At 42.5% G+C, this 12,754-nt stretch overlaps 1 protein-coding gene across 16 annotated transcripts in view; it reads right to left on the bottom strand.

Moving 5' to 3' along the window:
- The window catches only part of ROBO1 (roundabout guidance receptor 1), a 1,062,925-nt gene that overhangs the window by 374,619 nt on the left and 675,552 nt on the right, over positions 1-12,754 (bottom strand). For 3 of the 16 annotated variants that reach the window (XM_070597861.1, XM_070597862.1, XM_070597871.1), the window contains exon 1: positions 3,817-5,009. The exons of 12 other annotated variants lie outside the window; for them this stretch is intronic. In XM_070597861.1, coding sequence (XP_070453962.1) covers positions 3,817-3,871 — 55 coding nt within the window. In that variant the 5' untranslated portion in view covers positions 3,872-5,009. Of the gene's footprint in view, positions 1-3,816; positions 5,043-12,754 lie in introns of those variants that run through there. One more of the 16 variants, XM_070597868.1, reaches the window with a different exon arrangement.

Raw genomic sequence — 12,754 nt, 5'->3', positions numbered from 1 at the left:
CTGCTCTGTCTATTTCTACTCCCCCCCTCCTCCTGTACTTTAAAACTAGCTTAACTCTGGATCTGTTTCCACTACACTCCTCTCAACTTCACTTCCAGTTTCACTGTTATTTTTCCCTTTCTTATTATCAAATTTCCTAATTTATTCTACAAGATTATTTTAGGCCTAACTTTAAATTGAATAACAACTTTGATTTCCCTATATTTTCCTATAAGATATCAAGCTTGCAAGGCAGTTATGCTTTTGTTTTAAGAACTAAACATTTTTAAAAGAGCAAGAAAGTAACATAAGCATTACCTTAGCATCTTTTATTAACACAGAAGATGACACATGAAGACTCAACTATTTATGATCTTCATTGGCAAGCTGTTATTCTAAATTTCCTCCCAGTCTTATTCCTCTTGCCCAGGATTTTTAATTATAGACATCTACTCGATGTAAAATAAATACACAGATACATACATACAGAAACAAATAACTAGTATTGTAGGTTTCAAATTTAGCATTTTGCCCCACTGTAACTCACGCAAGAATGTTTCATGTGCCATAGTGAAGACTAAGGGAAACTTTCAGGTAAATTTTCCATTCTAAGACATTTTAACTATAAATATCTTATGTGTTAGAAGGCCCATTATTGAGAAATAAGGATATTTTAAAAGATGTTACAGTATCCAGATAAGTATATTTAAAAGCCAAAAAGCTTATAAAGAAACTAATAAGAAATTTTGGAATTACCAATGAATCTTGAGAGAGAGAAAGAATTGGGGGGGGGTGACAGAGACCCAGATATGTGACTCACATAGTGAAACTTATCTAGAAAATGCTCCTCTTCTCAAGAGAAAAGATCCTCCTCCCAAAATAAAGAAAGAAGGAAAGAAGGATAGCACTATTGAACTCCCGCTGCGTTTGAAATTCAGATCTCACCCCAAGTTTGAACTGAAATTCAATCACTTTTTGACTTGAAATCAGGTTTTAGCAAATGGAGCTGAGGAGAGGCAGTCTATGAAGGAAGAATGTTTAGAATCCGTTCCTGAGAGATCACACGGTTTTTTTCTCAGTGCTACCTCATCTGCTCCCCTCACCAAAAGTCTAGCTAGCCATAGAAAAGAACTCAGATGTACAAACTCACCAAAGAAAATACCTTGAAAATGAATTTCTAAAGAAATACCCATTTTTTTCAAAATCTTAGTTTCCTAATTAAAAACAGTTATATATTGTAGCATTCGGTTAATAAATAAAAGGCTACAAAAAGCAAACACATACTCTTAAACATAATATTTGATGTTAAGTATGACATCAACATATTAAAATGGAGTTTATAATTTCTTTGAAGAAAACTATACGACTTTCTTAAGCTGGCAGCCAGGTTTTAAAAAGAAAAGAAAAAAGAACTGACAACCAATAGATGCTTTTACAGGTTAAATCTTGTTGAAGTTACCTTTCCTCCTCAGCACACTTTGATTTATTTAAGCTCACCACATTTCTCTTAAATACACTCCATTAACAAGTGATAGACTGTGATCCCAGGCTTGAGGCAAGACATGAAACACAGTTTTGCAAGAACTTCATTCATTCCCTGACCAGGTGTCTCGAGCACGCCCAACTCTAGCTAGTTATCTGAGTTCTGTGAAGTTTTATTTAACTCAATAGTGTGGCTTCAGAACAGCACATGGTCATGAAATCACGCCAGCAGCCCAGCAATTTGGCCTCTCAAGTTCAGATGCACAGCATGAGCAAAAGTCATTAGAGGAGCAATAAAGACCTTCAGGTCAAATATGAGAGAGCACCTCCCAAAGACCCCTCGGACTTGCAACCTGGAGAAACAAGTAGATGAGCGCACCCAACAGAAAAAGTCAGGTTTATTAAAAGTCATCAGTGGCTTAAACGGGAAATTAAATTAGAAAAACACACCCAGAAATCAGTTTAGCGCTAAGATTATAAATGCCACATATCTATGTAAATTACAAACCTCAGATACTAACTACCGGAATTATCAAATCTGAAAGGATGGTACATACCCCCCAGATATTTCTCCAGGTGAAGAGAGAAGTTGCACACTGAGGCGACCAGCTTTCAGTAAAACCCTATTAGTGTGATCCTATCTTTAATCTACAGCCATGATAAAATGTCCCAACATATACAAACTCAGCTCAAACAGTGACTAATGACCATTAATCCCCCTATCTTCAGTAATCTGCCCCTCCAGTCATTTATCACACTGACACTTCACTTTACACACGTGAATAAACTTTAACCAAGAAGGTGAATCAACAAAAATCTCAAAGGTATCTGAAGCTGTAAACTAAACCAGGGGGAGACATGGCAAAGAGAGACAAATAGAGAGATCAGATCTTAATGTTTTTGATTTGCATCCATGGCTGGGTCTTGGGGTGGGGAACTATTCAATCATTCAGATCTGCAAACTAAGAAAAAAAGCTACATTACAGAAAGGCGAAGCTGAGTTAGTCTAATCTGTTCACTTATCCACTGTGATATACATGAGATATCTGTGGGGGAAACTTCAGTTTTCTGTCTTTTTCAAAGGAGTAACAATTTAATGAATTTCTTATTTAGTTTAGTTGCAAATGTTCCTTTCAGCCAGGAAGCATATCTCCTGGGTTAAAATTCTTTGAGGGGTTTATTTGCTATCATTTAGCTGACGTGGGTTTTCATTTTTCTTTTTCATATTTCATTAACTTCAGTAAAATCCTTGGTCAAAATATAAACCATAGCCATGGACCACAAAAAGCTCAAACCAACCTTTCAAAACTGTTTCATAATCATGCAAATTGAGTGACTCTAACCTATGGGCCCTGATGCAACTTGAACTCAGTATGCGACTATAAAAAATTCCCTGAGGTGCAGTGTGTGTGTGTGTGTGTGTGTGTGTGTGTGTGTGTGTGTGAGTGTGTCTGTTTTAAGGCCTGAAATCAGATCCTTGATTGAAACCAGAATCTACCAAAAGGAAAGAAAGAAAAGTTGAGCAGTGGCTCTGTTCACCCATAGTAAAAGTTTCTTAGGAGTGTAAGGAAACTATTTGTAATTTTAGACACAATGTATACTCTGATGTCAGAGGATCCCATGGCAGCATCCTTCCAACACTTCATATGAAGAGTGTCAGTACTATTTAATTAATCCCCCAAATCCTAAATTCAGTCTTCTGTTTTCCCTTGCCAGTGAAAATTCCCAGGCAACTAACTGTTCCTGTTCAGATACTTGCAACCGCCTGTTTTCCTTCCAAGCCCAGCCAGGCAGAGTGGCTAGCTCATATCCTATAGTAAGAAGGAGTTATTTCCTGAAGTTTCTTCAGAATCAAATTTAATTACAGACTTTGGTTACATAAAACAACGACTAATAACCCCTTGTGCTCGCAAGAGGAGGGGCGAATTGGAGGACCAGGTTCAGGAATCCCGGCGGGTCTCTGGGCCACAAGTTCCCCGGGCGCACATCTCCCTCCCCAAAGGAAGCAGCCGAAGGATGAAACTCGCTCGGGCTCATCCTGGGGGCCCAAACTCACCACCAACCGCCGCCTCCTCCCACCCCTGCACTCAGACGCGCGTTAGCCCAGAGTGATCTGGGCGTGCCCTGAACTTGGCAAAAGGCCGAGGTCTGCGATGAGGCTCGGGGGGTTTTGGGGGGCAAAGGGACGACCCAAAGTCCGAACCAGGAACCTTTTCGCCCAAAACTCCTGAAGGGATCGAGCTCCTCCGGCCTTAGAAGGGAGGTCGCCGAAACGCAGCTCGGGGATTGATTCTGAAAAACGCAGAGGGGGCGTGCAAGAGGGATGAAGGGTGAAGAAAGAAGACGCGGGGTTACCTGAACAGAGACAGATTAATCCAAAGAGGTAAAAGTGAGCAGGCTCCGCGATCATTGTCCTCGGGTGGATCCTGCATACAGTCTCATGCCAAGAGGAGGGAGTAGAAATGGGGTCCCCAAATTATGAAGCCACACACCACACACACTACACACAAAGGCTTAATATAAGCAACGTGGGTCAATCCGCCAGGAGTTTTCAGGGCAATTACTCGTCGACCTTTCCGGACGCGTGTCAATATCTCAGAGCTCTTTGCAGACTAAGAATTCCAAGGTTTGCCTTCTCTGGCTCCAGGGTTTCCGAAGAGGCTCGGCCACTTCCAAGGACCATCCAAAGCGAACAACAAAGAGCCGAAACAGAAGAGCAGTTGTGCCGTTTCCTGCCTCCACCGTCTTGCCGAGCCTCCCGGCGTGCGCCCCCACACTGAGCGCCGAGCGCCGCGGCGAGGGCAGGCGCGGCGGCGGCAAAGTTGGGGTGTGAGATCGGATTAGGGAGGGCCAAAAAGTGCTTCTCCGTCTACAGGCGAGCCCAGTCAACAGCTGGCCACGCGCAGCGGCGGCGAAGGCAGCGGCAGCAGCTCCGGAGGACGGGCACGGGGTGCCGGGGGTGTGCCTGGGTGACTCCGCGCGCTGGGGGCGAGCGAGGGGGCGGTGCGGAGACAGCGGCTGCCTGGGCGGGCCCTTGTTCCCATCACTTGGGGGATGCGGAGGACACTGGAGACAGCAGCAGGTCCGCGAACACACGCGCGCCTCCCCGGCGCCCCCAGCCCCGCGCGGCGGTCACCATCGCCCCCGGCCCCTCGCCCGCAGGGGCGCGCGCACAAGGCACCCCGAACTCTCCGCGACTGGGACGCTGGAGCCCAAACTTCCTGAGGGGCGGCTGCCCGCAGCCCTGGCTCGTGGTCGGTCGCTGCAGAGAGGCAGCTCCCGGACTCCCCGGGGTGGCGGAGAGGGGCGCGGAGGATGCTGCTGCGGGTGGGAGCGACGGCCGCCGCGGCTCAGCCGAGCTCCGCTGGGACCAGCCGCGTCTGAAGTTTCTGCTCTCACGCTGCCGCTCCTCCGGCTCAATTGCCTGTGGGTTTCCCCCACCGTCCCCGCGGCTCCCGGTTTCCTCCCTCTCCTCTCCGGCCCGAGAAGACTTAAAGGGGCCGCGCGGTCCTTTCCCTGCTTCTCTCTACACTCTCCAGACGTTGGTCTGGCAAGTCCTGCTCATTAATATTTCCATCCACAAGCCAGGGGTGCCCGACTGCGCCCTCAGGTGAGAGTCCAACAGCTCAGGATCAGAAATTCAAGCGAATGAGAACTCGCCTTGTTCCCCTCGCCACCCCTCGCTCCCCTGCACCTTTCTCCAAGTGGAACCTCCCAGCCAAAGACTTCAAAAATCCTTCTGGTCCAGCTTAACCTCTTCCTCACCGCTTCCAGGAGTTGGAATAAACTCTCAAATAACTCTACCCTCACCCTTCCCCATTCCCAGTTTTTTTTTTTTCAATCACATTTGGGCAAACGAGTCTTTAAGACAGGAGGTAGAGATGTGATTAGCTAGAATATATAAGTAGGTGGGCACTCTATTACAACAGTCACTTTCTTTTAAATTGTAGGTGTCGAGGGTCATGTTGAAAGGCCATCCAATTCAAAGGGCGCAGGAGTGGGCCCTAGGGTCTTTTCCCTAAGTTTCACTCCAGAGCCTCTCCTTCAACTTCAATGACTCTACGGAAGGTACGCATTAGAATGTTAAGAAGTGGGGAGGTAATTAAGGAAGAGGGACATATGCAAAAAACATCCTTGACTACCCCAGAGTTTGCGGTTTTAAGAGAAGCCACTCAGCATTTCAAAACCAAAGGGCGTGGGCTTTGACACCCATACACCCCGCCCTGAAATCCCAACCTACCAGTTATTAGCCCTGTGACCGTGCCAAATCTGTTTTCTCTTCTGAAAAATAGGGACTCTTGAGATATTAACAAATATTAACAAATCATACCCAAAGCAGAACAAACCTGGCACATCTGACTGACATTCTTTTTTTTTGAGGAAGATTAGCCCTGAGCTAACTACTGCCAGTCTTCCTCTTTTTGCTGAGGAAGCCTGGCCCTGAGCTAACATCTGCGCCCATCTTCCTCTACTTTATATATGGGACGCCTACCACAGCATGGCGTGCCAAGGGATGCCATGTCCGCACCTGGAATCCAAACCAGAGCACCCGGGGCCCACGAGAAGCGGAACCGGCGAACTTAACCGCTGCGACACCCTGCTGGCCCCTGACTGGCATTCTTGTGTTCACTCATTTTTCTTTCTTTCTATTAAATAAGACACTATGTGAAACACCAGACACATAGTGAGTGCCCCAAAGATGGTAGATATTGGTATTTAGAACTGTTCTTTTTAATGAATTATCTACAAAGTTATGTACAATAACTTCAAAGTGATTATGTATTTGGTATCTATCAGTATATGCCAGGGGTCACCCAGTGGTGCAGCGGTTAAGTTCACATGTTCTGCTTCAGCAGCCCAGAGTTCGCTGGTTCGGATCTGGTGGGGACATGACACCTCCTGGCAAGCCAGGCTGTGGCAGGCGTCCGACAGAGAAAGTAGAGGAAGATGCGCACAGATGTTAGCTCAGGGCCACTCTTCCTCAGCAAAAGAGGATTGGCGGGAGACGTTAGCTCAGGGCTAGTCTTCCTCAAAAAAAAAAAAAAAAGAATAAAATAAAAAAATAAATAAATTTTAAAAAAAAAAGAATATGCCAGAACCTGCTTTCGGTGGTTGGCACTGGAGAGGACAACTGCGTGGTAGATGGAGGCGTGGGAATGGCTTTGCTCTTTTCTATATACTGTTGTGCTTTTCTACTTTTTTTTTTTTTAAGTGAGCCTATGCATTGCCAAACAAAAGATAAAATTTTATGAGCAAATCGTACATTTATTTTGGTTGCTCCTGGTACAACCAATGACCTGGGAGCAGCATTTTGTAGAAACTCAGGTTAACGACACCTATCTCTGAAAGTGAAAGATAATTTAATCCTGAGAAAGCTGACTGAAAATTCAGTAAACAGGCTGGAGATAAGAATTCAAAGACTCCAACCAAAATCTTTCCAGCAGTAAAAACAAGAATGTGCAGTAAATGTTGAAAAACATACATTGATTTGGTCTTTGTGAAAGGATATTTAGCGAGAATATATCTCTTTTTCTTGGGATAAAACATGCTTTTAAGCTAAGCTTACCTAGTAGTAGAAAATAAATAAGCTGAAGCATGGTACTTGAGAAAGAGAGAGAGGGAGAAAATCCTTCAAATCCTCATATCATCTGAGTGCACTTTAAAGATTTGAACTTCCACTTAGTAAAGGATGTATAATTTTATTATTATTTTTTGACTTTTTTTTATTAAGGTAACATTGGTTTATAACATTATATAAATTTCAGCTGTACATCATTATGTTTTGATTCCATATGGGAGAGCTCTTTTTAAAATTTTATTTATTTATTTATTTTATTGAGGGCATTGGTTTATAACATTGTGTAATTTCAGGTGTACATTGTTACATGTCAGTTTCTGTATAGACTGCAGCATGCTCACCACCAACAGTCTAGTTTTTATCTATCACCATATGTATGTGCCCCTTTACCCCTTTTGCCCACTCCCCCACCCCCTTCCGTTCTAGTTACCACTAATCTGTTCTCTTTATCCATTTGTTTGTTTATCTTCCACATATGAGTGAAATCATGCAGTATTTTTCTTTCTCTGTCTGGCTTATTTCATTTAACATAATACTCTCAAGGTCCATGCATGTTGTTGCAAATAAGACAATTTTGTCCTTTTTTTTTTTGGCTGAGTAGTATTCCATTGTATATATATACCCCATCTTCTTTATCCATTTATCACTTGATGGCCACTTCGGTTGCTTCAACCTCTTGGCTATTGTGAATAATGCTGCAATGAACATAGGGGTGCATACATCTTTTTGTATTGTTGATTCAATGTTCTTTGGATAAATACCCAGTGGTGGAATAGCTGGATCATATGGTATTTCTACTTTTAATTTTTTAAGAAATCTTCATACTGATTTCCATAGTGGCTGTACCAGTTTGCATTCCTAACAGCAGTGTATAGGGTTCCCTTTTCTCCACATCCTATCCAACACATTATTTCTCATCTTGTTAATTATAATCATTCTGATGGGTGTGAGGTGATATCTCATTGTAGTTTTCATTTGCATTTCCCTGATAATTAGTGACGTTGAACATCTTTTCATGTGCCTGTTGGCCATCTCTATATCTTCTTTGGAAAATTGTCTGTTCAGATCCTCTACCTGTTTTTGATCAAGTTTTTGTCTTTTTGTTGTTGAGTTGTATGAGTTTTTATATATTTTGGGAATTAATCCCTTGTCGGATATATGATTTAGAAATATTTTCTCTCAGTTTTTGGGTTCTCTTTTCATTTTGTTCAGAGTTTCCTTTGCCTTGCAGAAGCTTTTTAGTCTGATGTAGTCTCATTTGTTTATTTTTTCTTTTGTTTCCCTTGCCTGAGGAGACATGGTATTCAAAAAGGTGCTGCTGGGGCTGGCCCCGTGGCCGAGTGGTTAAGTTCGTGCGCTCTGCTGCAGGCGGTCCAGTGTTTCGTTGGTTCGAATCCTGGGCACGGACATGGCACTGCTCATCAAACCACGCTGAGGTGCCATCCCACATGCCACAACTAGAAGGACCCACAACGAAGAATATACAACTATGTACTGGGGGGCTTTGGGGAGAAAAAGGAAAAAAATAAAATCTTTAAAAAAAAAAAAAAAGGTGCTGCTAAGACCAATGTCAAAGCGTGTTCTGCTTATATTTTCTTATAGGAGTTTTATGATTTCAGGTATTACATACAAGTTTTTAAAGGGATGTATACTTTTAAATATAAAGTAGAATATGTGTAAGAATCCTTATTGCATTGTTTCTCCAAAGCAAATCTCCTGGGCTCTAGAAGTTTGCTAAGGTTTCGCAAGATCTCCTTTAACATTTATCTCATTGTCATTGAATGGAAACAATACTAATATTCCCTTTTATTACTCAACTTCAGGTAGCAACCTGTCCCCCTGCCCGCCCCAACTCCTCTATCCTACCCCTAGAGATTATATTATCTAGGAGGGTTAGCAGTAAGAATCCTCAAGGAACTAACCTTTGGCCAGCCTCCTGATGAGGGCCATCATCACCAACTCATATATATTGATCCTTTCTTCTTTCCTTGCCTCATTCAAAGTCTACTTTTGTGTCAATTATATCAGTAAAGGTGGCATCTGAAGACAAGAATTAGTATTCAGAAGGCATTAGGGATCTATGACAAGTGGCACTCAATGTTACCTAAGAACTTCCCTAACTACTTCCTTTCACTCACTCACTCTTACCCGTGCAATCAAACACTTAGTAAGCATCATCTACGTGCAGGAAACAGTAAAGGGCTCTACAGGGACAAGATGCAGATGGAAACCCACTCACCAGGCCCTGAGAGCTCTTACTACAGGGAGCTACACAAGCTCCAAGTGGAACCGATCTGAAGAAGTAGAAACAAAATATCATTGGGATTAAATGACAGCTCAGTGCAGGTCTGGAGATGGATGAATCATAGGAACTTGTCACCTTCCCATTTTGACTCCTGAAGCTTAAATTACTTGCAGAATGCTTGAAATGTTCAATGTGTCTGTATGAGTGTGTGTGCAAGTGGAGTGCGTACACATAGATATAGCGCTTACGCACATCAGGTCTTCAGGCAACTCTGACATGTGCAATAGAACTTTGATTCCTTCCAGACTGATTGGTTAGGAGACAAAGAGCAAGGTAAGGAGACAGTGTCTTAATTTGCACTCAGAAACCCTATTCTGATTGCTATGATCTGGAGGCATGGATTCTAAAGTTCCATTTAGAGAAGTCTGATCTCACTTTGAGCTTATGAAAGTCAGGATCCATAAAACATCTCCTTGAAAATTTTGAGGAAACCTGAAAATAATCCACTTTAGTAGTCCTGTTCATAGGGCCTTCGTTGACAGGCAAAATTCTGGAGGAGTAATGGTCTGTTGGGTTGGTCTGATCTGATTGTATCTTTCATGGAGTTAGTTACAGGAATTCAGGAAATAACACAACTCCCAGGGTCTCTCCAGGAATTCCAGATATCACTTACTCAGATCAGGAGGAGGAGAGTGGAGTTCCTAAGGAAAATACAAGCCAGAACATTTCTCTCTCTTTCCCTCTTAGCAAGAAGCCTTAGAATCAGACAAAGCCTGTGATCCAAGCTGGAAATTCTAGGAGATCCTGTGAGAAACAGTGTGATACATACAGTACACACCAAGGCTGTGCTGCATTCTCCAAGATACCATCCTTCAGGGTACAACAGCTGGCTTAGCAGCTTTTTCATGAAATTGCTGAATGACCTGTGCAATCTTTGATATCAAAGTTGATGAATTAGGTTGAACATTTGATTAATTTAATATTTGAAAATTTTCCTAAGTTTGGATATGTAAGAAAAGCCTCATTTCAGAAAGTAACCTAAAGTAACTCTAATAAGGGAGAATAAACACGTTAGTTGGAACATCTACTGTGTTTTGAGAAGCTGCATCTCTTTAATAAACGTCGCTCAGTCTATGCCATGTGCTACTGTAGTAATATCTCTAATCCTCCACTCTTCACAATCAAGATGTTCAGCTTTCCTCACTAAATTGCATGTGGTAGTTACCTAGGGGGGAGTTGTTTTTGTTTAAATGAGCAATACAGTATTACTGATTCTGGCTGCCGTATGTGACAGCAACAAGCCACATGTAATAAATTACATATGGTGGCGTGTAGGTTTTACATGCAATAGGAGTTCAAGAAAGAGAGAAATAATTTAGGTTAGAGTAATAAAACAAATTAAAAGAATGCTGGGTAGGATTTTAAAACGTGTGTAACTTTATTCCTGTTCATGAAAGAGAATAAAGTTTGCCATGATGTTTTCTTTCAAATGTACATGGGGCACATTCTAACAGCACTGCTTTTGTTTGTTTGCTTCTCTGTCTTTTACACCAGATAATTATGGGCCCCAGCTCAGGAACCATACAGAGAAGAGATTTCCTGGGTTCTCTGTCTTCACTTACTTAAAGACTTAAGGCACTGTCACTTGGGCCAATGATTTCAGTACGTGAAAGGGTGGGATAGAACCACATTGGCCTCGCCAGTGTGTACCAGTCTCACAAACAGTCTCTAAGCCTCATTAGAAAATATAAACTATGACACACTCAAGTTTGCTGTGGAATTACTGTGACTGTGTTTACCTTTTAGCATCTCAGCATCTTGGGGACATTGTAGATGTTCTAAAACTGGGTGCTACATCCTTTTGATAGAGCCTGAGACCTTAAGTAATAGTGACATCGATCTCACTAGAATATAGTTCTTTAAAGTTAACAGATGAATAGTTTTTGAAGATAAAGGAGAGGAGACCAGGAAGCAGCATTGATTGAGGGTGCTGCTTTGGGCCCTTTACAAACATTGTCCGATCGAATTCTCACCATGATCATGGGAGGTGGTATTATTATCCTAGTTGAGAGATGAGGTTGAAAGAGTCAATCATTAACTCCAAGTTCAGAGGCCCGGAAGCCACAGATCTTATATTTGAGCCCAGCTTGTATGGAACCAAAGCACAAGGAGGGAAAAAAAAGGAGTTCCATGGTAGGATAGGCTTGGGAGATTTTGGATTCAACGCATTTAAGGATTTCCCAAAGTCTTTAATATGCAAATGACATTGTGAGTTCCCAAGGGAAGATCATTCTGAGAAGCTCTGTCTCTTTAGTAAACATTACTCACTCTATACCATGCAATCACTACAGTACTATCTCCAATACAATTTCCAATGCTCCACATCTGAAGATTAAGATTTTCAACTTTCCCTGACTAAACTGCGTACAGTATTTACTTGGAGGAAAACATGTTTGTCTTGAATGAGCAACGCAGTATTCCTTACTGAGAAAGACTGCAAATTGAAGTTAACTGTACTTCTAGGCCATTCTTCACAGAGCAGCCTGCGGGGGAAGGGACCCTGTTGAAACCTCAGTCAGAACATGTCATGCCTCTGCTCAAAACCCTCTGTTCATTTCCCATCTCACTTAGAGTGAAAACTCCTTCTGGAAGTCGCCGAGGCCTCCCCTGAGCTGGTCCCCAACCTCCCCACAGCATCTCCTCCCCACCCCCCCCCCACCCCCACCCCCCCCCCCCCCCCCCCCGCCACATTTGCCTGCCTTGGTTCACTTTGAATCACCACAGCCGCCTCTATGCTATTTGTAGAATGTTATCAGACAACCACCTACCTCAGAGATTTTGCGTTTGCTCTGGCCAGAATACTCAACCCCCAAAATCTGCAAACCTACTCTCTTTCCTCTCTTGGCTTTTAATAAAACCAAACCTTCTCACAGAGGTTTTTTCTGATCACCCACGTTAAAAGTACATCCTTACACAATATTTCCTGTACCCCTTTCATGCTTTTTCTGTTTTATTTTCTCCAAAGCAGATATCCCCATTTAAGATACTATATATTTCCTTGTTTATTTTTATTGTCTGCCCCCCTCCTCTTAGAATGTGACATGAAGTCTGGGGATCTTTTGTTTTGTTCACTCTTATATTCCAGCATCCAAAACAGTGCCTGGTACTGAGTAGGCACTCAAATGTTTGTTGAATGAATGAGTCTAATTTCATTATCTGCTAATATATCTTTTGGGAAAATGCTTCTTTAATGAACCTATTTCTATAGTTCTAAAGCACATTTTCTCTAATAGGTAGTTCCATTATTTATCCACTTCAACTAACAGAGAACTAACACTGAATGTCACTCCTGTGTCTCAGTGGACTTCAACGACTTGAAAGCCAAGGTTCTGACTACATAAGCACATGCTTATTTGGATCAGGTTATTTGGAAGCAAAGAGAATGGAACCTGAGTTTAAAGTGTATAACA

This window comes from Equus przewalskii, chromosome 27 (genome assembly GCF_037783145.1).
Source record: "Equus przewalskii isolate Varuska chromosome 27, EquPr2, whole genome shotgun sequence".
NCBI lineage: Eukaryota > Metazoa > Chordata > Mammalia > Perissodactyla > Equidae > Equus > Equus przewalskii.
Note: the sequence above shows the minus strand (reverse complement) of the source record. Positions and strands in the feature narration are given on the sequence as shown.